The sequence below is a fragment of the Salvelinus fontinalis genome, chromosome 39, assembly GCF_029448725.1.
Source record: "Salvelinus fontinalis isolate EN_2023a chromosome 39, ASM2944872v1, whole genome shotgun sequence".
In the NCBI taxonomy this organism is placed as follows: Eukaryota; Metazoa; Chordata; class Actinopteri; order Salmoniformes; family Salmonidae; genus Salvelinus; species Salvelinus fontinalis.
The window spans coordinates 2,647,482-2,672,145 of NC_074703.1; the positions used below are offsets into that span (position 1 = coordinate 2,647,482).

The 24,664-nt window shown below is 42.8% G+C and overlaps 2 protein-coding genes across 2 annotated transcripts; both read left to right on the top strand.

Moving 5' to 3' along the window:
• Nucleotides 1-124: 124 nt before the first annotated feature.
• Nucleotides 125-14,755, top strand: LOC129838452 (beta-2-microglobulin-like). The gene is made up of 4 exons (XM_055905402.1): nucleotides 125-1,025; nucleotides 11,322-11,594; nucleotides 12,109-12,146; nucleotides 13,682-14,755. The coding sequence occupies exons 1-3, from the start codon at nucleotides 962-964 to the stop codon at nucleotides 12,120-12,122; spliced, it is 351 nt and encodes a 116-aa protein (XP_055761377.1). The 5' UTR covers nucleotides 125-961; the 3' UTR covers nucleotides 12,123-12,146; nucleotides 13,682-14,755.
• A 4,575-nt stretch (nucleotides 14,756-19,330) lies between these two features.
• On the top strand, nucleotides 19,331-24,156 carry LOC129838451 (beta-2-microglobulin-like). The gene is made up of 4 exons (XM_055905401.1): nucleotides 19,331-19,486; nucleotides 19,797-20,069; nucleotides 22,073-22,109; nucleotides 23,528-24,156. The coding sequence occupies exons 1-3, from the start codon at nucleotides 19,423-19,425 to the stop codon at nucleotides 22,084-22,086; spliced, it is 351 nt and encodes a 116-aa protein (XP_055761376.1). The 5' UTR covers nucleotides 19,331-19,422; the 3' UTR covers nucleotides 22,087-22,109; nucleotides 23,528-24,156.
• The last annotated feature ends 508 nt before the right edge of the window (nucleotides 24,157-24,664 follow it).

Here is a 24,664-nt window from a genome sequence, read left to right on the forward strand (position 1 = left end):
TTTCCTAAGTAGAGAACTGTATTTTCATTACTTAAAAAAAAGAAGATATTTTCTGTCTTTCGGTGTATTATACAACACTTTTCTGTTCAGTTTGATAAAAAAATAAATGGTCAACTATTGACATTGGACAACTATTTGACAAAATATTTTTAATTTAAAGAAATACAAAATCATTGTGACCAAAAATGCACTTTTTATGATGTTTCTTGATTAAATGTCTCTTAACTGTAAGAACTTGTTGTGATCGATTCTAATGTTCAAAGTCCATTTTGATATGTTACATTAATCATTCAATCGGTAATGTACTTAAGCTACTCACGTTGCCAAGGCATGTAGGCAATGCATGCAGAGCAGTAGTCTACAGCATTATAATGGGTGATGATACAATGTTTGACATTTCAGATCATACACTATACTTTATTACCATACTTTCTATCAATGCATGTCCAGCATTGTAACTGGTTAACTGAAGATTGCGTTAACTATGTAACCGACTGCCATGGCTAGAAGGGATACAGCTTTTGTCAAATTCAAGTCTTTTTGGCATTTCAGCAAATCCTTTTACAAACCTTATCCAAATTCTCCTAACCTGCTATGAAAAGTCAATTCTCACATTCATTTCACAAAAGCTGTTTCTCTTCTAGCCCTGTAACCTTTTGGGTCTCAAGGTTAGGCACAAAGTTAAGTGTGGTTAAGGTTGTGTGATAGGCAGATAAATGGGTGGAGTTTAGCCATAATTCTGACTTTGTGGATGTGTTAACTAGTGACGACCCTGGATCAGCCAAGAGAAACATCGAGAGGTGAAGCCTGCATAGCAACTGTGAAGTACGATTTTCAATTGGCGCATCAATCGAAGTGGGTGCGGCTTTACTACATTTCAGTAAGAATATATATTTTACTTTCGTCAGACACCGGCTGCAAAGTCTGTTTTGTTCTGTTTGGCGAAGTTTTATAAGAAATCATGAAAACTGTTTTGTCCGTGATCGCTTTCTGCGTCTTCCTGGGGTTCATAAACGCAACAGAATGTAAGTAGTAAAAGTTATCACTTTGTCATTATAATTATTGATGGGATTGTCTTTGTTACCCATGACGTTCGTGAAAACAATTAGATATTTCCTTAACATTGTTTTAAGTAAACAATAAGCCTAGTATAAAGGCAACTGTTATTACTTGATAAAATATTGAATTTGGTATTTACTATTAGTGCGCATATATACGCATTGAATAACATATTCTTAAATGGCAAAAAAAAGTCTAAAAATAAATCGTAAGGTTTTGAAGGGTTTGTTTTATATCTATATATCATTTAACCCCTTATTTTTGTAGGCACAAGACTACCTCCATACTGCCATTCGTTTGTATGGGTTGAAGCGCCATGACACCTATGGGGGGGGGGGGGGGGGTAATAGGTGCAAAACATGTTAGTGAGAGTCTCCCCTTTCCATAGAGGGGTCATAATAGTTTACCGAGGTAAAGACCGTTTCAAGTTGGATATTCAACGGATATTCGCGCTTTCAAACGACTTGAGCCACGGACTCCAAATAAGTGTCATGATGTTGAAAAAATTGCGCACAACATTGCACAGGTCTTATTTTCACAATTTTGACATTCGCTTTCCAAAGTTAATAAACATGTGGAAATGTGAGCAAAATGTTGTATTCCTAGTTAGTTAGGGATTTGAATTTCAATATCTCCTTGGTCATACGACCTACTGACTTCCAATAAGGTTCAGAATGTCCACTCGGTGGGCCTACACATTGCACGCCCTTTAGTTTGTCCATTTTCATCTCACAAGATTTTACGTGAATTTTTCCCAAATGTAAATCTCAATAACTCCATGGTCATGTGACCTACTGACTTCAAACAAGGTTCAGAATGTCCATTGGCTACCCTTCTTTCTATTTTTTTTTTTTTTTTTTTAATTTTACCGTTATTTTACCAGGTAAGTTGACTGAGAACACGTTCTCATTTGCAGCAACGACCTGGGGAATAGTTACAGGGGAGAGGAGGGAGATGAAAGAGCCAATTGTAAACTGGGGATTATTAGGTGATTATTAGGTGAATTTAGCCAGGACACCGGGGTTAACACCCCTACTCTTACGATAAGTGCCATGGGATCTTTAATGACCTCAGAGAGTCAGGACACCCGTTTAACGTCCCATCCGAAAGACGGCACCCTACACTATACGGCGTCCTACACTACACTATATTGCACACCCTTTAGTTTGTCCATGTTCATCTCACAAGATGTTACATTAATTTTTCACAAATGTAAATCTCAATAACTCCTTGGTCATTTGACCCACTGACTTCAAACAAGGTGCAGAATGTCTGTCCACTGACTACCCTTCTATATTGCACACTCTTGTTTGTGTACTGGAAAATCACACAGTGTAACGTACATTTTTCATTGTTTTAAATTGCAATAACTCCTTGGTCCCTAAGAAGCGTGCAGTGGATATACACCCATATTGCATAACCTCTAGTCATGTCTCTTCTATATATGTGTACATTAATATTAGTTTGACAATTAGGGGGTTCAGTCCAGTGTTGTGTTTACCCTTTTCTTTAATATTTATCTATAATAATTGGTAATTTTAAGTACTTATTTTCCCTGTTTTTAATTTTTTCACAGTATTTAACAGCGGTACACAATAGGAGAGGGACAGATAATATCTCCTTTCGTCATTAATATCAACCATAAAGGAAAAGGGCAAAGTACGAGAGTCATGCTATTAATTGTCCAAAGCAGGGATGGAGAGTGAGCTGGTGAGGTAGGCTGCAGTGGGTTTGCTGGTCAATACCTATACTGAACATGTAACCACAGTAATGGTGGCCAGTAAATCAATGAATAAAAATGTCATGTTGACAAATTAAACAGAAATTGTAGACCTTTAATCTTTTCCATCATGTCAACAGACATTTTACTTCAAATAAGTACGAAACATTTCAGTGTTAACTTTCTCTTTATCCCTGGTTGATGTACATGTCACGCCCTGACCTTAGATATCTGTTTTTCTATATATTTTGGTTAGGTCGGGGTGTGACTAGGGTGGGCACTCTAGGTTTTTGTATGTCTAGGGTTTTTTGTATGTCTATGTTGGCCTGATATGGTTCCCAATCAGAGACAGCTGTTTATCGTTGTCTCTGATTTGGGGATCATATTTAGGTAGCTATTTCCTAATTTGTTGATGTGGGATCTTGTCTATCTATAGTTGCCTTAGTGCACATCAGTAGTGTCATGTTTTGGTTGGTTGTTTTTGTTCAGTGAGTTTCGATTGATTAAAATGATGTGGAACTCTACTCACGCTGCGCCTTGGTCTCATCATTACGACGAACGTGATAGTACATGTCAGAGCCTCTTCAGTGTGGATGGGGTATAGCATACATTTTCAACAACAAAGACTGCACTTCCAGTTTGTGTTCTTTACTCTGTTGAACTCGTTTCTCTTCATTCTGAGGCACAGCACATGGACCCACCGTTGGCATGCAAAACATTCCATCTAAAACAAAGCATAACACGTTATAAATAATATCAATGACGAATTAGCCATCCATTGTGTTATATCATAAATTGTCTGACATGCCGTCACTGTTGTCAAAAGATTATAAACATGTTAAATAAAGTTACTAACCCAGTCCGTCTTTGGGCCACATCCAGGTTCTTCATCAGTGGCACACAGGAAGCAGTTGTTGGCTTTGTTGAACTCTGAAATCATAGGCATGAACTGAAAATATGGCTGTCCCACACAACTACATAAAAATAAAACATGTACTTTGAATTAAATGTCATTACATACCAGAAATTTTTTGTATATCCTCAGCCATTTCTTTTCGCAGTTGCTCCATGTGTTTTTGTGAAGGTTCTATATCAATTTGGGATGTTGGGGAAGTTCTGTGCCACTTCCTTGGCCGTCTACACCAAAAAATAAAATAGAGTTTTTCACCTAATTGTCACATAACAGCTAAACATTCATTATTGAAAATATAACTATCAAACCTGCATTACAAAGACCCCGCAGCTGAAGGTGTCCTGCTGCATGGTGGGAGTTATTTCCCCTCCTTTCCACTTGATGTCCGCCCAGTCGTCTTTTCCATGGCAGGATCTTCTCATTTTGAAGTATTCTCTTTTTTATGTAAACATAATGGAATTCTGATTAGTTATAGGCAAATGAATGCGCAGGCCAAAATTGTATGCTGATTTCCTTATCACTATAATCTAGTAGTCATTTATTAGTAGAGGTCATTTATTTTATGCCCCATTCTACACACAACCTAAATTATAGGCACTGAACCATTTACAGGAGAATAATAGAAGGAGCATATAGGATCCAACCCGATCACAGAGTGAATAAATGTAGAGTGTTTGTAGACTTTAAGAAAAAAATATTAAGTGACAAAAAAATGTTGTTGCATTGTGTCTTCTAACGGTCCAAGAATAGGATCCAAAGTGTTAGGAATTATTTGTTCCCATAAATACAAAGGAGGATGTCTCTCCTCATTACCTCTGGCACCTTAGTCCGACTGCCAGACTGTGCACCACAGAGCCAATCAGGAGAGAATACATACAGGTCAACGGTGCCAACTGGAAGTCAAGGGGTGTGTCTGTGCCTTTTGGATGACTCTCTCTTTACAGAGAACCCCTGTGGTTCAAGTCAAGAGCTTCCCTTCCCCTTTCAGTCTGCTCTGCACATGTCTGGAAGTGACAGAGCCAGCAGCAAAGAGTTTTTCACAGTATGTCATAAATTATTACACTTATGAATGTATGTGTAGTGGCTTCCTTTCCTCTTTACCATAGCCACTGCCCAAGCCTGAAGGTTGTTTCGGACGCATACAGTCCACACTCAACGTTTCCAAACGGCCAAACATTCAATGAGATCCAGGGATATGGTGCAACAAAAAATGTTTATTCTTCTTATCTAACAAAAAGGTATTCTCCAATCAACTTAAAGCAGAGATTACTTGAAATACATATACATAATATAATATGACCTGTCTGTCTGTCTGTATTTCTGTATGTATGTCTGTATGGTCAGAAAACTATACCGCTCCCGCATCTAGCAAGGACTCCTCCCCCCGAAGGCCCAACTTCCTGCCTTTATACTAACACAATTAACATAGTACAATGAATGGGCAAGAGGGGGGGCCAAAAACTGAGTTACACTAATAACAAATGAATATATCTCAATCAGGTAAATAAATCATAAAGGTACGTACCTAATATTTCATCATATACATTAATATTTAATATATTTACACAAATGTACATGGAGCTCAGTATGTTCAGTCTTTTATACAAATATGTCCAAATTGGCTCTAACAGTATGTAAAATACTAATATGTATTAGATCCAGAACAATGGAATAATAACTAAGACCTGAATTAGAATGCAGTGTGTTCCGATTCCTCCTTCTCTTCCTGTCCAGCAGGGGTCAACATCTTCACTATTTACTTTACAGTGACAGAATAAGTGCCACAAATATTCAGGTGTACATCATCAGAAACATCCAACTCCAATTCCGGTTAACTACATAATGATAGTACATGTCCTTAGACATTCAATTCCAGTTAACTACATAATGATAGTACATGTCCTTAGACATTCAATTCCAGTTAACTACATAATGATATTACATGTCCTTAGACATTCAATTCCAATTCCAGTTAACTACATAATGATATTACATGTACTTAGACATTCAACTCCAATTCCAGTTAACTACATAATGATATTACATGTCCTTAGACATTCAACTCCAATTCCAGTTAACTACATAATGATAGTACATGTCCTTAGACATTCAACTCCAATTCCGGTTAACTACATAATGATAGTACATGTCCTTAGACTTGGTTAGGTGCACATCTAATGGACTTCTATGTTCATCCTTCATACTGTATGATTTCTTTTACACAATATGTTTAGAATTGTGTTTTTTTTTTTTTTTATGCTTATTGTCATGTTATGACTAGTATTTATTACCTTACCCACAAGCCATTTGTGGGGCTGCAGAGTTTTAAACTCTGAATGATTAAGGAAAGAGGACTTTTTGTCTGTAGACCTCGCAACAGCAACCGCCGTCTCGCAAGTGTTTCTTCGCCACAGAGCTGTGACCTGCGATATGCAAATTAAACACATTTAGAAGAGATATTGTCCTCTTAAACATGAACTGAAAACAAACAATCACAATCCTTTAACATTTGGAGATATAAAAACATTGTCACTTTGTGCTTGTGTGTCATCTTTCCTGTCCTCTAGAGTCTCTCTGCCTCACCTCCTGTCCCTCTTGTCTCTGGAGTACTCTTCGTCACTTTGTGCTTGTGTGTCATCTTCCCTGTCATCTAGAGTCTCTCTGCCTCACCTTCTGTCCCTCTGTCTCTGGAGTACTCTTCGTCACTTTGTGCTTGTGTGTCATCTTCCCTGTCATCTAGAGTCTCTCTGCCTCACCTTCTGTCTCTGGAGTAGTGATCTAGTTGGTGTTGACTGAATTTCTGTCCGTCATCAATATTTCCCTTTCCGTTGTCGTCTTTATTTGCCGGTTTCATGACACGCTCTGTTTCTAATGTGTCTTTAACTCTATTATTTTGTTGTTGTTGTTCTATGTTTTCTGTAATGACATTAAAAGTGAATTAATCACTATGTCGATACCTTTTACGTCACTCAGAAATACAAACAAAAAAAATCGATCAAAATGTAAGTTGATCACTGCACAGGAAACAAACTGTAGTTTCAACGTGTAGTTGTGGTTGGAATGTTATACGTTTTGGTGTTACAACAAAAGACGTAGGAATTTATTTCCCCAGTTAGAACTAGTAGGCCATGCATCAAATAACTATTTTCATCAGACTAAGGAACTCTCAAATGCGCTATATAGCATTTTGTAAGTGGTCTGCAGGTGGCTTGTTGTGAATGCACTCAAATATCAAGTCACTATCAGGTTATGTAACCGGCGTGCTAATACTCACAGTAGAAGGATTTGTCTTAATGTAAAGTAATATGAAAGAGAGGCTATGAAAATGATTATTTCACGTTATCAATCTCACTCTGTTATAATATCCACCCGGCACAGCCAGAAGAGGACTGGCCACCCCTCATAGCCTGGTTCCTCTCTAGGTTTCTTCCTTGGTTCTGGCCTTTCTAGGGAGTTTTTCCTAGTCACCGTGCTTCTACACCTGCATTGCTTGCTGTTTGGGGTTTTAGGCTGGGGGTTTCTGTACAGCACTTCGAGATATCAGCTGATGTAAGAAGGGTTATATAAATACATTTGATTTGACTGACAAATCCCTGCCTATAACTGGGATTAAAAAGAACATATGAAACATTTTATCATGAGGTCTACCTGTGCACCTTATTTTATATCACCTTTATTTAACCAGGTAGGCCAGTTGAGAACAAGTTCTCATTTACAACTGCGACCTGGCCAAGATAAAGCAAAGTAGTGCGACACAAACAACAACACAGAGTTACACATGGAATAAACAAACATACAGTCAATAATACAATACAAAAAAGTATATACAATGTGTGCAAATGAGGTAGGATGAGGAAGGTAAGGCAACAAATAGGCCATGGTGGCGAAATAATTACAATATAGCAATTAAACACTGGAATGATAGATGTGCAGGAGATGAGTGTGCGAGTAGAGATACTGGGGTGCAAAGGAGCAAGATAAATAAATAACAGTATGGGGAGGAGGTAGTTGGATGGGCTATGTACAGGTGCAGTGATCTATGAGCTGCTCTGACAGATGCTTAAAGCTAGTGAGGGAGATATGAGTCTCCAGCTTCAGTGATTTTTGCAGTTCGTTCCAGTCATTGGCAGCAGAGAACTGGAAGGAAAGGCGGCCGAAGGAGGAATTGGCTTTGGGGGTGACCAGTGAAATACACCTGCTGGAGCGCGTGCTACGGGTGGGTGCTGCTATGGTGACCAGTGAGCTGAGATAAGGCGGAGCTTTACCTAGCAAAGACTTACATGACCTGGAGCCAGTGGGTCTGGCGACGAATATGTAGCGAGGGCCAGCCAACGAGAGCATACAGGTCGCAGTGGTGGGTAGTATATGGGGCTTTGGTGACAAAACGGATGGCACTGTGATAGACTGCATTCAGTTTGCTGAGTAGAGTGTTGGAAGCTATTTTGTAAATGACATCGCTGAAGTGAAGGATCGGTAGGATAGTCAGTTTTACGAGGGTATGTTTGGCAGCATGAGTGAAGGAGGCTTTGTTGCGAAATAGGAAGCCGGTTCTAGATTTAATTTTGGATTGGAGATGTTTAATGTGAGTCTGGAAGGAGAGTTTACAGTCTAACCAGACACCTAGGTATTTGTAGTTGTCCACATATTCTAAGTCAGAACCGTCCAGAGTAGTGATGCTGGACGGGCGGGTGTGGGTAGCGATCTGTTGAAGAGCATGCATTTAGTTTTACTTGCATTTAAGAGTAGTTTGGGGCCACAGAAGGAGAGTTGTATGGCATTGAAGCTCATCGGTAGGTTAGTTAACACAGTGTCCAAAAAGGGGCCAGAAGTATACAGAATGGTGTCGTCAGCGTAGAGGTGGATCAGAGAATCACCCGCAGCAAGAGCGACATCGTTGATATATACAGAGAAAAGAGTAAGCCTGAGAATTGAACCCTGTGGTACCCCCATAGAGACTGCCAGAGGTCCGGACAACAGGCCCTCCGATTTGACACACTGAACTCTGTCTGAGAAGTAGTTGGTGAACCAGGCGAGGCAGTCATTTGAGAAACCAAGGCTGTTGAGTCTGCCGGTAAGAATGTGGTGATTGGGCCTCCCGGGTGGCGCAGTGGTCTAGGGCACTGCATCGCAGTGCTAACTGCGCCACCAGAGTCTCTGGGTTCGCACCCAGGCTCTGTCGCAGCCGGCCGCGACCGGGAGGTCCGTGGGGCGACGCACAATTGGCATAGCGTCGTCCGGGGTAGGGAGGGTTTGGCCGGTAGGGATATCCTTGTCTCATCACGCTCCAGCGACTCCTGTGGCGGGCCGGGCGCAGTGCGCGCCAACCAAGGGGGCCAGGTACACGGTGTTTCCTCCGACACATTGGTGCGGCTGGCTTCCGGGTTGGAGGCGCGCTGTGTTAAGAAGCAGTACGGCTGGTTGGGTTGTGCTTCGGAGGACGCATGGCTTTCGACCTTCGTCTCTCCCGAGCCCGTACGGGAGTTGTAGCGATGAGACAAGGTAGTAATTACTAGCGATTGGATACCACGAAAATTGGGGAGAAAATGGGATAAAAAAAAATAAAAAAAAGAATGTGGTGATTGACAGAGTCGAAAGCCTTGGCCAGGTCGATGAATACGGCTGCACAGTATTGTCTCTTATCGATGGCGGTTATGATATCGTTTAGGACCTTGAGCGTGGCTGAGGTGCACCCATGACCAGCTCGGAAACCAGATTGCATAGCGGAGAAGGTACGGTGGGATTCAAAATGGTCGGTGATCTGTTTGTTAACTTGGCTTTCAAAGATCTTAGAAAGGCAGGGTAGGATAGATATAGGTCTGTAGCAGTTTGGGTCTAGAGTGTCTCCCCCTTTGAAGAGGGGGATGACCGCGGCAGCTTTCCAATCTTTGGGAATCTCAGACGATACGAAAGAGAGGTTGAACAGACTAGTAATAGGTGTTGCAAGAATTTTGGCGAATAATTTTAGAAAGAGAGGGTCAAGATTGTCTAGCCCGGCTGATTTTGTAGGGGTCCAGATTTTGCAGCTCTTTCAGAAAATCAGCTGTCTGGATTTGGGTGAAGGAGAAATGCTGGAGGCTTGGGCAAGTTGCTGTGGGGGGTGCAGGGCTGTTGACCGGTGTAGGGGTAGCCAGGTGGAAAGCAAGGCCAGCCGTAGAAAAATGCTTATTGAAAAACTCTATTGCGGATTCATCGGTAGTGACAGTGTTTCCTAGCCTCAGTGCAGTGGGCAGCTGGGAGGAGGTGCTCTTATTCTCCATGGACTTTAGTGTCCCAAAACGTTTTTTGAGTTTGTGCTACAGGATGCAAATTTCTGATTGAAAAAGCTAGCCTTTGCTTTCCTAACTGCCTGTGTATATTGATTCCTAACTTTCCTGAAAAGCTGCATATCACGGAGGCTATTTGATGCTAATGCAGTACGCCATAGGATGTTTTTGTGCTGGTCAAGGTCTGGTCTGGAGTGAACCAAGGGCTATATCTGTTTCTGGTTCTACATTTTTTGAAAGGGGCATGCTTATTTAAGATGGTGAGGAAAGCACTTTTAAAGAATAACCAGGCATCCTCGACTGACGGGATGAGGTTGACATCCTTCCACTTCGCTGAAGTGTTTTAGGGAGCGTTTGACAGTGCTGAGGGGTGGTCATTTGATCGCAGACCTATTACGGATGCAGGCAATGAGGCAGTGATCGCTGAGATCCTGGTTGAAGACAGCAGATGTGTATTTGGAGGGCAGGTTGGTTAGGATGACATCTATGAGGGTGCCCGTGTTTACTGCTTTGGTGTGGTACCTGGTAGGTTCATTGATCATTTGTGTGAGATTGAGGGCATCAAGCTTAGATTGTAGGACGGCCGGGGTGTTAAGCATGTCCCAGTTTAGGTCACCTAACAGCACGAGCTCTGAAGATAGATGGGGGGCAATCAATTCACATATGGTGTCCAGGGAACAGCTGGGGGCAGAAGGTGGTCTATAGCAAGCGGCAACGGTGAGAGACTTGTTTCTGGAAAGGTGGATCTTTAAAAGTAGAAGCTTTCCTTTAAGCACCTCTGTTTTCGAACACCTGTCCTTGGTCCAAACCACACCTCTCCTCTCTCGAACACCTCTCCTGTCCTTGGTCCAAACCACACCTCTCCTCTCTCAAACACCTCTCCTGTCCTTGGTCCAAACCACACCTCTCCTCTCTCAAACACCTCTCCTGTCCTTGGTCCAAACCACACCTCTCCTCTCTCGAACAACTCTCCTGTCCTTGGTCCAAACCACACCTCTCCTCTCTCGAACACCTCTCCTGTCCTTGGTCCAAACCACATACAGCCATTTGCGGATCTTTTCAGTGTCCATGTGAAAGATAGTTATTGCGAGGCTGGAACATTTGTTAACTTCAACAACAACAAAAAATTCAACACCCATGTAAAATGAAGGCTTGCAAAAGCTTACAGATTTAAGTCTAATAGCATGAGATGAGCGTAGACAAACATCATAGTGTGCGATATGAAGGTATAGTCAGTGGACATTCTGAAGTTTGAAGTCAGTAGGTCACATGACCAAGGAGCTATTGAAATATTTTATTTTGAAAAATTCATGTAAAATCATGTGACCTGACTGCCTGACTGTAGCATTCCATCCTCCCCCTGTAGCTCCCCCCAAGGTGCAGGTGTACAGCCGTAACCCAGGGGAACATGGGAAGGACAACACCCTGATCTGTCACGTGAGTGGCTTCCACCCCCCTGACATCAGCATCCAGCTCCTGAAGAACGGCGTGGAGATCCCCGACGCCAAGCAGACAGACCTGGCCTTCGAACAGGGATGGCAGTTCCACCTCACCAAGAGTGTTGGCTTCACACCAGCCAGCGGAGAGGAGTTCACCTGCAGAGTCCGCCACCTGAAGAATCTGAAGACCTACACCTGGGGTGAGTTACTAGTTAGAGGAGTACACCTGGGGTGAGTTACTAGTGTAGTTAGTAGTTAGGAGTACACCTGGGGTGAGTTACTAGTGTAGTTAGGAGTACACCTGGGGTGAGTTACTAGTGTAGTTAGGAGTACACCTGGGGTGAGTTACTAGTGTAGTTAGAGGAGTACACCTGGGGTGAGTTACTAGTATAGTTAGTAGTTAAGAGTGCACCTGTAGAGCCCCGCCACCTGAAGAACCTCAAGATCAAACCCGGGGTGAGTTAGTTCCCCCTCCTAAATTAACTCTGGCTTCTGTGTTTATGTGTGACCATCATCCCCTGCAGACAGCCAACTACTATATGGAGCTGTTTAGGTGATGAGCAGCTTGACACTGTCCTTTTTTATGTCTATTTGATTGTCGGGTTAAAATACTAAATCCCGTTTTACTGGCATAAACCATGGTAGGATTGTAGTTAGTGGGGAGTCTGAATGTAAAAGCAATAACAATACTTTCTATGTTCTTGTTTTCTCCAGAGGCAAATATGTAAGGATCTGGAGCAGGACTTTTAATGGTAGGTATTCAGATGAATTTATTCATTTATATTTATTTATAATAATAATAATAATAATAATAATATATGCCATTTTGCAGATGTTTTAATCCAAAGTGATTTACTGTCATGCGTGTATATTTAAAAGTTTGGGGTCACTTAGAAATGTCCTTATTTTTGAAAGAAAAGCCATTTTTTTAGTCCCTTAAAATAACATCAAATCGATCAGAAATACAGTGTAGACATTGTTTACGTTGTAGCTGGAAACGGCTGATTTTAAAAATGAATATCTACATAGGCGTTCAGAGGTCCATTATCAGCATCCATCACTCCTGTGTTCCAATGGCACGTTGTGTTAGCTAATCCAAGTTTATCATTTTAAAAGGCTAACTGATCATTAGAAAACCCTTTTGCCTTTATGTTAGCACTGCTGAAAACTGTTGTTCTGATTAAAGAAGCAATAAAACAGGCCTTTAGACTAGTTGAGTATCTGGAGCATCAGCATTTGTGGGTTCGATTACAGGCTCAAAATGGCCAGAAACAAATAACTTTCTTCTGAAACTCGTCAGTCTATTCTTGTTCTGAGAAATGAAGGCTATTCCATGCGAGAAATTGCCAAGAAACTGAAGATCTCGTACAACACTGTGTACTACTCCCTTCACAGAACAGCGCAAACTGGCTCTAACCAGAATAGAAAGAGGAGTGGGAGGCCCCGGTGCACAACTGAGCAAGAGGACAAGTACATTAGAGTGTCTAGTTTGAGGTTCTTCAGGAAGCATGGGGTGAAATCTCTTCAGATTACCTCAACAAATTGACAACTATAATGCCAAAGGTCTGCAAGGGTGTGTAATTGCTGCAAAAAGCAAAGTTTGAAGGACACAATTATTATTTCAATTAAAAATCATTATTTATAACTGTAACGGTGTTCCTCCTCCTCTTCATACGAAGAGGAGGAGTAGTGATTCGACCAAAGTGCAGCGGGGTGTGAATTCATAATGATTTATTAAACAAAACGACGAAACACGAAATAACACTATAGAAATACAAAATAACAAAACGAACTAAACAGACCTACACTTACATGAAACGAAGAACACACGAACAGGAACAGACAAACCGAAACAGTCCCGTGTGGTAACATCTACTGACACGGAAGACAATCACCCACAAACAAACAGTGAGAACAACCTACCTTAATATGACTCTCAATCAGAGGAAACGTCAAACACCTGCCTCTAATTGAGAGCCATACCAGGCAACCCAAAACCAACATAGAAACAGAAAACATAGACTACCCACCCAAACTCACGCCCTGACCGTCAAACACATACAAAAACAACAGAAAACAGGTCAGGAACGTGACAATAACCTTGTCAATGTCTTGACTATATTTCCTGTTCATTTTTTAACTAATTTAATGTATGTTTTCATGGAAAACAAGGACATTTCGAAGTGACTCCAAACTTTTGAACGGTATTGTATTGTATTTATTTATTTGTTGAAACTATCTAATTAGATTAACTAAAACTCATACCTTTACACATTTTTCTGAACAGGGGGCCATCTGTGTCCAGCCCTACACTAGAGCTGAGATGACTGTAATTTCCCCTCTCAACATGGGCTTTCATTTTCATTTTTGATTACACTTTGTGCCAAGGTGCCAGTTTCAAGGGTTTCGAGTTTTAGAGAATCATTACTCAACACTTAAATGATTAGAGTTGTGTGGGTGACCTCTTCTAGAAAAGCTGCCAGTACTTCTGGCTGAGAATTCACTGTGTGGGTGACCTCTTCTAGAAAAGCTGCCGGTATTTCTGGCTGAGAATTCACTGTGTGGGTGACCTCTTCTAGAAAAGCTGCCGGTATTTCTGGCTGAGAATTCACTGTGTGGGTGACCTCTTCTAGAAAAGCTGCCAGTACTTCTGGCTGAGAATTCACTGTGTGGGTGACCTCTTCTAGAAAAGCTGCCAGTACTTCTGGCTGAGAATTCACTGTGTGGGTGACCTCTTCTAGAAAAGCTGCCAGTACTTCTGGCTGAGAATTCACTGTGTGGTTGACCTCTTCTAGAAAAGCTGCCGGTATTTCTGGCTGAGAATTCACTGTGTGGTTGACCTCTTCTAGAAAAGCTGCCAGTATTTCTGGCTGAGAATTCACTGTGTGGGTGACCTCTTCTAGAAAAGCTGCCGGTACTTCTGGCTGAGAATCACATTCTCTCCTTTAAAAACAATAATTAATGATTGATCAAGTATTTTCATAATATTTTTTAGATGTGTGGGGACTCCTTGTAGTCCTTTAATATCCTTGAAGTTGGTACCATTAAATGTGAGCACAATTATAATTTTTTTAAACATAATTTTAAACACCTATGTTAATGGGGTTTTAGTTACAAGCACAAATTGTCAACCGTGTCAAATCTGATATTTGATTAAAAATATATTTTAAAGCCCAAATAATTTGCAGAACGTCCATTGTTGTATTTGCGTGACTTGTACATAGAAATGTCAATTTTTTGCTTTGGATTCATTTTTTTTTTCATCAACACCATGAAATCAAATCTTATGTCTATCCTTCAATGTTTCTGTAAATTACCAGTTATCAACAGTATAATAAAAGTTTTATTTGATTTGTTTTAAGGAATATTGTTGATAATTAGAGCACTGTATTTTTATGATGGTTTTCTTTAAAAAAAAAATCAGCATCTGTTTTTCAATCTTTGAGTGATATAGAACCAGGGTCAGTCCCCAGAGGTCTGGTGTTGCCTGTCCCTGGTCTACAGTGTTGACTGAATTCTTATTTTAGGAACGCCCGTCTATGTATGTCCATACCGTTTGTAAAACACTGATTAAAGAATGATGGCCGTTCTGGATAAGACCAAAAGAAAGACGTCGGTGTGTTCTTACTGGGGTGTAGTCTACCATGTCCTGCAATGTTATTTTATGAATGCTCATGTGGTGGGCCCACCGTTTGTAAAACAGGCTGTTGCATTGGATGTATTGGTCCCGGTTCCTGTTGACTAATCAATTTGGATACAACCTGAAACCACGGACCATGACATTTTAAACTACTGGACAGCCGTTGTGAGTAGCCTGGTTGTCCATTTAACTTTGACCAGTCATGTTTTTTAGAATATGTTGTTTGTTAACATGTCAGCGTTTTTATTTATTTGATTGAGTGACATTTTTAGGTCAGGCTATTTGATCAGAGAAACCTGCATGATGTAAAAAGTGTCCATCTCCATAATGAGAGACCCTGGTCTCACCTCATCCTGCCTAATGAGAGGACCAGCCCCGGTCTCACCTCATCCTGCCTAATGAGAGGACCGGTCCTGGGTCTCACCTCATCCTGCCTAATGAGAGGACCAGCCCCGGTCTCACCTCATCCTGCCTAATGAGAGGACCAGCCCCGGTCTCACCTCATCCTGCCTAATGAGAGGACCCGGTCTCACCTCATCCTGCCTAATGAGAGGACCCGGTCTCACCTCATCCTGCCTAATGAGAGGACCGGCCCTGGTCTCACCTCATCCTGCCTAATGAGAGGACCAGCCCTGGTCTCACCTCATCCTGCCTAATGAGAGGACCAGCCCTGGTCTCACCTCATCCTGCCTAATGAGAGGACCAGCCCCGGTCTCACCTCATCCTGCCTAATGAGAGGACCAGCCCCGGTCTCACCTCATCCTGCCTAATGAGAGGACCCGGTCTCACCTCATCCTGCCTAATGAGAGGACCAGCCCCGGTCTCACCTCATCCTGCCTAATGAGAGGACCGGCCCTGGTCTCACCTCATCCTGCCTAATGAGAGGCCCCGGTCTCACCTCATCCTGCCTAATGAGAGGACCGGCCCTGGTCTCACCTCATCCTGCCTAATGAGAGGACCGGCCCTGGTCTCACCTCATCCTGCCTAATGAGAGGACCGGCCCTGGTCTCACCTCATCCTGCCTAATGAGAGGACCGGTCCTGGTCTCACCTCATCCTGCCTAATGAGAGGACCAGCCCCGGTCTCACCTCATCCTGCCTAATGAGAGGACTGGCCCTGGTCTCACCTCATCCTGCCTAATGAGAGGACCGGCCCTGGTCTCACCTCATCCTGCCTAATGAGAGGACCGGCCCCGGTCTCACCTCATCCTGCCTAATGAGAGGACCGGCCCCGGTCTCACCTCATCCTGCCTAATGAGAGGACCGGCCCCGGTCTCACCTCATCCTGCCTAATGAGAGGACCCGGTCTCACCTCATCCTGCCTAATGAGAGGACCCGGTCTCACCTCATCCTGCCTAATGAGAGGACCGGCCCCGGTCTCACCTCATCCTGCCTAATGAGAGGACCGGCCCCGGTCTCACCTCATCCTGCCTAATGAGAGGACCGGCCCCGGTCTCACCTCATCCTGCCTAATGAGAGGACCCGGTCTCACCTCATCCTGCCTAATGAGAGGACCGGCCCCGGTCTCACCTCATCCTGCCTAATGAGAGGACCGGCCCCGGTCTCACCTCATCCTGCCTAATGAGAGGACCGGCCCCGGTCTCACCTCATCCTGCCTAATGAAAGGACCGGCCCCGGTCTCACCTCATCCTGCCTAATGAGAGGACCGGCCCCGGTCTCACCTCATCCTGCCTAATGAGAGGACCGGCCCCGGTCTCACCTCATCCTGCCTAATGAGAGGACCAGCCCCGGTCTCACCTCATCCTGCCTAATGAGAGGACCAGCCCCGGTCTCACCTCATCCTGCCTAATGAGAGGACCAGCCCCGGTCTCACCTCATCCTGCCTAATGAGAGGCCCCGGTCTCACCTCATCCTGCCTAATGAGAGGACCGGCCCTGGTCTCACCTCATCCTGCCTAATGAGAGGCCCCGGTCTCACCTCATCCTGCCTAATGAGAGGACCGGCCCTGGTCTCACCTCATCCTGCCTAATGAGAGGCCCTGGTCTCACCTCATCCTGCCTAATGAGAGGACCGGCCCTGGTCTCACCTCATCCTGCCTAATGAGAGGACCGGCCCTGGTCTCACCTCATCCTGCCTAATGAGAGGACCGGCCCTGGTCTCACCTCATCCTGCCTAATGAGAGGACCAGCCCCGGTCTCACCTCATCCTGCCTAATGAGAGGACCGGCCCTGGTCTCACCTCATCCTGCCTAATGAGAGGACCGGCCCTGGTCTCACCTCATCCTGCCTAATGAGAGGCCCCGGTCTCACCTCATCCTGCCTAATGAGAGGACCGGCCCTGGTCTCACCTCATCCTGCCTAATGAGAGGACCTGCCCTGGTCTCACCTCATCCTGCCTAATGAGAGGACCAGCCCTGGTCTCACCTCATCCTGCCTAATGAGAGGACCTGGTCTCACCTCATCCTGCCTAATGAGAGGACCAGCCCCGGTCTCACCTCATCCTGCCTTGTTGACATGACTTACTTAGTCCTTTTGGTTGTTATGTGGAACATCGGGCTTCCAGGAGACAGAGCCACTGCTGATGCTCTTCCGCCTTTTGGGGAGGAGTTTCCACGACAGGACATTAATTGGCCTTTATTTGACTAAATATGTTTTTAAAGGAATCAAAAATCCTTGTGAACAAAGAATGCTCATTTATATGTTGACATGATTGATATCTCTTGATGAAATTTCTCTAAAGACCTCAGTCATTGTCAACGGTAATTTTTTGAGAAGTTATATTTCTATATTATTATTATCAATGAGTAAATCAGTGAAATACTTGTAATAAGCTACTCAAATTGTCAAGGCAGGAAGGCAATGAATGCAGAGCAGTAATCTACAGCAGTGGTCCCCAACCTTTTCCTGAGCCCAGATCACTTTCTTGAGTCAAAACGCAAGCCGATGATCTACCGCTGAGATTTCTTTTATAAACATGACTTAAAAAACATAAGCCTATGCAACATTAACCGATTAAAGCCAGTTCTGTAGCAATGAGGTTTGTGCAGTAGGCTATAGGCCCAGTACATTATCACTGCATATTGGCTAAGCTTGAATTGCCCTGCTAATGTTGTTCTCAGACCATTTAGAAATGATATTTCAACATGTTAGCTACAGTATATGATCACACTGGTAATAGATCATTTTGTTGTATTACTTGTGAGGCACAGCTGAGTGAGGATAATAATTAGCTTTTTTTTTTTTACTGGACTGATGGCCTGGATCTGATGGTCAGTCTGGGGGGAGGGAGAGAGCAGTGGTGAGGCTTCCTGTCACCCGACTCACCGTCCCTCCTCTCTCCCACCCTCCACTGAAAAAAAGCCCAGGGTCCAGCTGTGACATCATCTCTCAGGGTTTCTATGCTGCCATCTACTGTGACATCATCTCTCAGGGTTTCTATGGTGCCACCTACTGTGACATCATCTCTCAGGGTTTCTATGGTGCCACCTACTGTGACATCATCTCTCAGGGTTTCTATGGTGCCACCTACTGTGACATCATCTCTCAGGGTTTCTATGCTGCCACCTACTGTGACATCATCTCTCAGAGCAGTGCATCTCTCAGGGTTTCAATGCTGCCACCTACTGTGACATCATCTCTAATAATTACAATTTAGCATTAACACTGGAGTGATAGACGTGCAGATGATGATGTGCAAGTAGAGATACTGGGGTGCAAAAGAGCAAGAGGATAAATAACAAATAATATTTTTGTGACATTTTAATACCCCAGCACAAGGTGCACCTGTGCAACTATCATGCTGTTGTATCAGCTTCTTAATATGCCACACCTGTCAGGTGGATAGATTATCTTGGCAAAGGAGAAATGCTCACCAATAGGGATGTAAACAAAAGCGTGTACAACAATTGAGAGCAGTAAGCTTTTTGTGCATATGGAACATTTCTGGGATCTTTTATTTCAGCTCATGAAACATGGGACCAACACTACATATTGCTTTTATATTTTTGTTCACCATACTTTATTATGACTATACTGTACATGGCCTACCTTTCACCATACTGTATTATGGCTATACTGTACCTAGCCTTTCACCATACTTTACTATGACTATACTGTACATGACCTTGCTTTTTCAACATACTTTATCTCAATTTATTATATGTGCAACATTGTAACTAATAAAATGAAGACTGCATCAACTTTGTAACTGACTGCATCAGGCTGCCTAAAGAAGCATCAAGAGGAGAAGACTGCATAGCAACTGTGAAGTAGGATTTTCAATTGGTGCATAAATCGAAAGAGGGTGTGGCTTTACTACATTGAGTAAAATATATATTTTACTTTCGGTTTCATTTATTCGTTTGCGACTCTCGATTTGGTCCAGTTTGATATATTTTTCAGCGTTGGAAAGACTTGGAAAAAAGAAATCATGAAAACGGTTTTGTCCGTAGTTGCTTTCTGCGTCGTGTTGGTAACCATAAACGCAAAAGAATGTAAGTAATGTATAAGAATTACTTTGTAATAATGATGAGCCTATATTGATGGGATTGTGTTGTGTACGAACTAAATTTGAAAGGCCTCACCCACAACGTTCCTGAAAACAATTATATATTTCCTTAACTTATGTCTTAGGTCGACAGCAAATGTGTACTTTATATGGGTTACACTTTTAAGCAAATGTATATTGAGCAGCGAGATTACTATTTTATTTTTATAGTGAGAATAAGATAATCAACTTTTGTGATACTGCATATGTGTGTGCGGGCGCCTGCCTGACTGTACCATTCCCTCCTCCCCCTGTAGCTTCCCCCAAAGTGCAGGTGTACAGCCGTAACCCAGGGGAACATGGGAAAGACAACACCCTGATCTGTCACGTGAGTGCCTTCCACCCCCCTGACATCAGCATCCAGCTCCTGAAGAACGGTGTGGAGATCCCCGACGCCAAGCAGACAGACCTGGCCTTCGAACAGGGGTGGCAGTTCCACCTCACCAAGAGTGTTGGATTCACACCAGCCAGCGGAGAGGAGTACACCTGCAGAGTCCGCCACCTGAAGAATCTGAAGACCTACACCTGGGGTGAGTTACTAGTGTAGTTAGTAGTTAGAGGAGTACACCTGGGGTGAGTTACTAGTGTAGTTAGAGGAGTACACCTGGGGTGAGTTACTAGTATAGTTAGTAGTTAGATGAGTACACCTGGGGTGTGTTACTAGTGTAGTTAGTAGTTAGATGAGTACACCTGGGGTGAGTTACTAGTATAGTTAGTAGTTAGATGAGTACACCTGGGGTGAGTTACTAGTGTAGTTAGTAGTTAGATGAGTACACCTGGGGTGAGTTACTAGTATAGTTAGTAGTTAGATGAGTACACCTGGGGTGAGTTACTGGTATAGTTAGAGGAGTACACCTGGGGTGAGTTACTAGTGTAGTTAGAGGAGTACACCTGGGGTGAGTTACTAGTATAGTTAGTAGTTAGAGGAGTACACCTGGGGTGAGTTACTAGTGTAGTTAGAGGAGTACACCTGCAGAGTCCGCCACATGAGGAATCTGAAGACCTACACCTGGGGTGAGTTACTAGTATAGTTAGTAGTTAGAGGAGTACACCTGGGGTGAGTTACTAGTGTAGTTAGAGGAGTACACCTGGGGTGAGTTACTAGTATAGTTAGTAGTTAGATGAGTACACCTGGGGTGTGTTACTAGTGTAGTTAGTAGTTAGATGAGTACACCTGGGGTGAGTTACTAGTATAGTTAGTAGTTAGATGAGTACACCTGGGGTGAGTTACTAGTGTAGTTAGTAGTTAGATGAGTACACCTGGGGTGAGTTACTAGTATAGTTAGTAGTTAGATGAGTACACCTGGGGTGAGTTACTGGTATAGTTAGAGGAGTACACCTGGGGTGAGTTACTAGTGTAGTTAGAGGAGTACACCTGGGGTGAGTTACTAGTATAGTTAGTAGTTAGAGGAGTACACCTGGGGTGAGTTACTGGTATAGTTAGAGGAGTACACCTGGGGTGAGTTACTAGTGTAGTTAGAGGAGTACACCTGGGGTGAGTTACTAGTATAGTTAGAGGAGTACACCTGGGGTGAGTTACTAGTATAGTTAGTAGTTAGAGGAGTACACCTGGGGTGAGTTACTAGTGTAGTTAGTAGTTAGAGGAGTACACCTGGGGTGAGTTACTAGTGTAGTTAGAGGAGTACACCTGGGGTGAGTTACTAGTATAGTTAGTAGTTAGAGGAGTACACCTGGGGTGAGTTACTAGTATAGTTAGTAGTTAGAGGAGTACACCTGGGGTGAGTTACTGGTATAGTTAGTAGTTAGAGGAGTACACCTGGGGTGAGTTACTAGTGTAGTTAGTAGTTGGAGGAGTACACCTGGGGTGAGTTACTGGTATAGTTAGAGGAGTACACCTGGGGTGAGTTACTAGTATAGTTAGAGGAGTACACCTGTGGTGAGTTACTAGTATAGTTAGTAGTTAGAGGAGTACACCTGGGGTGAGTTACTAGTATAGTTAGAGGAGTACACATGGGGTGAGTTACTAGTATAGTTAGTAGTTAGAGGAGTACACCTGGGGTGAGTTACTAGTGTAGTTAGAGGAGTACACCTGGGGTGAGTTACTAGTATAGTTAGTAGTTAGAGGAGTACACCTGGGGTGAGTTACTAGTGTAGTTAGTAGTTGGAGGAGTACACCTGGGGTGAGTTACTAGTATAGTTAGTAGTTAGAGGAGTACACCTGGGGTGAGTTACTACTATAGTTAGTAGTACACCTGGGGTGAGTTACTAGTGTAGTTAGTACACCTGGGGTGAGGTACTAGTATAGTTAGTAGCAGTTAGTAGTTAGAGGAGTACACCTGGGGTGAGTTACTACTATAGTTAGTAGTACACCTGGGGTGAGTTACTAGTGTAGTTAGGAGTACACCTGGGTTGAGTTACTGGTATAGTTAGTAGTTAAAGTACAGGTGCAGAGTCCCACACACTAAGTTGCTAAGTTCTTGTTCAGAATCTGGTGTGTGTGTGTAAGAGAGTTAATCATAATATAATATAGCCATTGAGTGACAGAAACCAACCTTTCCTGTTTCCTCTACAGAATCAGATATGTAAGGCTTCGGTGCTCATCGCTGCAGGTGTGTATGTCTGATCATTTCATTTGTAGAGAAACAGTCTATTTAGATGGCAGTTCTTTAGCTTTGGTCACTAACAACTGGTGGTTATTGTAATACTGTAGAGAACTGAATAGGGCTGGACTATATGGTAGGGCTGGGAGATATGGTAGGGCTGGGCGATATTTAACAATATATTAAATGATCTATGTTACATTGTTGACAGCACATTGTTTAAAGTTGTGCACTTTAAATGTAGCCTACAGCTCTGAGGACAAAGTAATTGTCTTATCTTCAAGCTAATGTTTCTCATGGGCTATCGGGTTCCATTTTACATGAACAGGCGTTTTACTATCATAGCATTTAGCCCTCTGGTCAGCCCTGACAATGGTATGCTGTCTTCCCCACTTCAAATAATGGTGAGCCTACAGCACCAACGGAGGGTCTATCAGAATCAATCAGTTCTATGACTTCTTTCACTGTTACTGTTAGCCTAGGCTACTGTTAGCCAAACACTGTTGCTGTTAGCCTAGGCTACTGTTAGCCAAACACTGTTGCTGTTAGCCTAGGCTACTGTTAGCCCAAACAATGTTGCTGTTAGCCTAGGCTACTGTTAGCCCAAACACTGTTGCTGTTAGCCTAGGCTACTGTTAGCCCAAACACTGTTGCTGTTAGCCTAGGCTAATGTTAGCCCAAACACTGTTGCTGTTAGCCTAGGCTACTGTTAGCCAAACACTGTTGCTGTTAGCCTAGGCTAATGTTAGCCCAAACACTGTTGCTGTTAGCCTAGGCTACTGTTAGCCCAAACACTGTTGCTGTTAGCCTAGGCTACTGTTAGCCCAAACACTGTTGCTGTTAGCCTAGGCTACTGTTAGCCCAAACACTGTTGCTGTTAGCCTAGGCTACTGTTAGCCAAACACTGTTGCTGTAAGCCTAGGCTACTGTTAGCCAAACACTGTTACTGTTGGCCAACGGTGTTGTTTGACATGACAAGGAATGAAACGTTATAGAACAGCAGCATAGTTGTCATCAAAGTCTTGAACACAAGACGAGAGTGAAGTGGTGGTCTCCTCCTGGTCGAGCGAAACATCGCTCCCCGAGTGACAGGGGGCGGGGCTGGATCTGTGTGTAAAGCGGCATGGAGAGGAGAGAGATGACTCGAGTAGCAGAGTAAACTATAAAAACGGATGTTATACACAGCAGAGTAGCGTGTAATTTAACAAACCTAACATTGAAATACCTTTTATAGAAGGTGAAGTAAAAACCCAAACTGGTCCATGCATCAATGCATCGGTGTATAGTCAAATATGGTATATCGCTCAGCCCTAGTACTGCATACTGTGTAATATATACGCTTTAATGAAGTAAGCATGAACCATTGTGGAAATGAAATGTGGATGAGATGAATGACCTCTTGTTGATGTTGTTGTTGATATCGACAGAATACACCAGCCTCCGAGAATCTCCACTCCGGATGCTGTGGATATTTCTGGGAATCATCTTCACAAAAACTCAAAACTCATCTTCAAAACACTGTCCTGTCAAAACTCATCTCCACAACACTGTCCTGTCAAAACTCATCTTCACAACACTGTCCTGTCAAAACTCATCTTCACAACACTGTCCTGTCAAAACTCATCTTCACTACACTATCCTGTCAAAACACTGCAGGTGAAGTCTGTAATGACTCTCTGCACATTGTGATTTATCATTGAACTTAAATTGTATTTTATTTGACCAGTGCTTGATTTGTGTTGTGTTTGATGTGTGTTATTAATGAAGCTCATATCTGTGGGACTGTAAATCTGCACCAGAGGAAAACACTCTAATTGCAGCTAGGCTTATAATGTGTCTACCTATACAGTAGGACCTGGGCTATGTAATGTGTTAACTGTATAGGTTATGTGGGCTTTTCTCTTAGCTATGATCAGGAAATAAGTACAATTGATCAATCCAGATGTGATTGATGAGAAATGTAGAACTTTAATCTGTTTAAGTGCTTTCTCTTTTGGTTTTTAAAATCACATCACCAAAATAAATAAAGTCTGACTTGATTGTCATTGAACTACCAGTTATTTCCTGTTCTATTCTTGTCTAAAAAAAGCTACATGATATTTGTATGCAGTACATGTCATAGTATTCTGCAAATGTATCACTTTACTGAAACTTGATTATGTAAAAGTCATGTACCACTTGTCTCACCTTGTACTGTTTAGTGCAGACCATCCAATCTAATGTTGAAGAGCGGGTTTCCTCCTCTGCTGTAGTTGAGGGCTAAATCACCATAAGAGATATTTCTATATAAATCACAAGCTCTACAGCCAGGACATTAGATCAAATACAGGATGACAATATTACTCTGTCCTAAATGGATTCATGTTATTTCTCTCTTCTCAAGTTCCATGGTCTCTGCCGGTTAAATGATCAGACACACCATTGTGTGGTCACAGTCATGTGATCAGACACACCATTGTGTGGTCACAGTCATGTGATCAGACACACCATTGTGTGGTCACAGTCATGTGATCAGACACACCATTGTGTGGTCACAGTCATGTGATCAGACACATCATTGATTG

Bases quoted from the DNA above. Each gene is read 5' to 3' on its own strand.
- LOC129838452 (XM_055905402.1), top strand. From the start codon at position 962: ATGAAAACTGTTTTGTCCGTGATCGCTTTCTGCGTCTTCCTGGGGTTC. The intron at 1,026-11,321 runs GTAAGTAGTAAA...CTCCCCCTGTAG, and splicing joins GTTCATAAACGCAACAGAAT to CTCCCCCCAAGGTGCAGGTG.
- LOC129838451 (XM_055905401.1), top strand. From the start codon at position 19,423: ATGAAAACGGTTTTGTCCGTAGTTGCTTTCTGCGTCGTGTTGGTAACC. The intron at 19,487-19,796 runs GTAAGTAATGTA...CTCCCCCTGTAG, and splicing joins AACCATAAACGCAAAAGAAT to CTTCCCCCAAAGTGCAGGTG.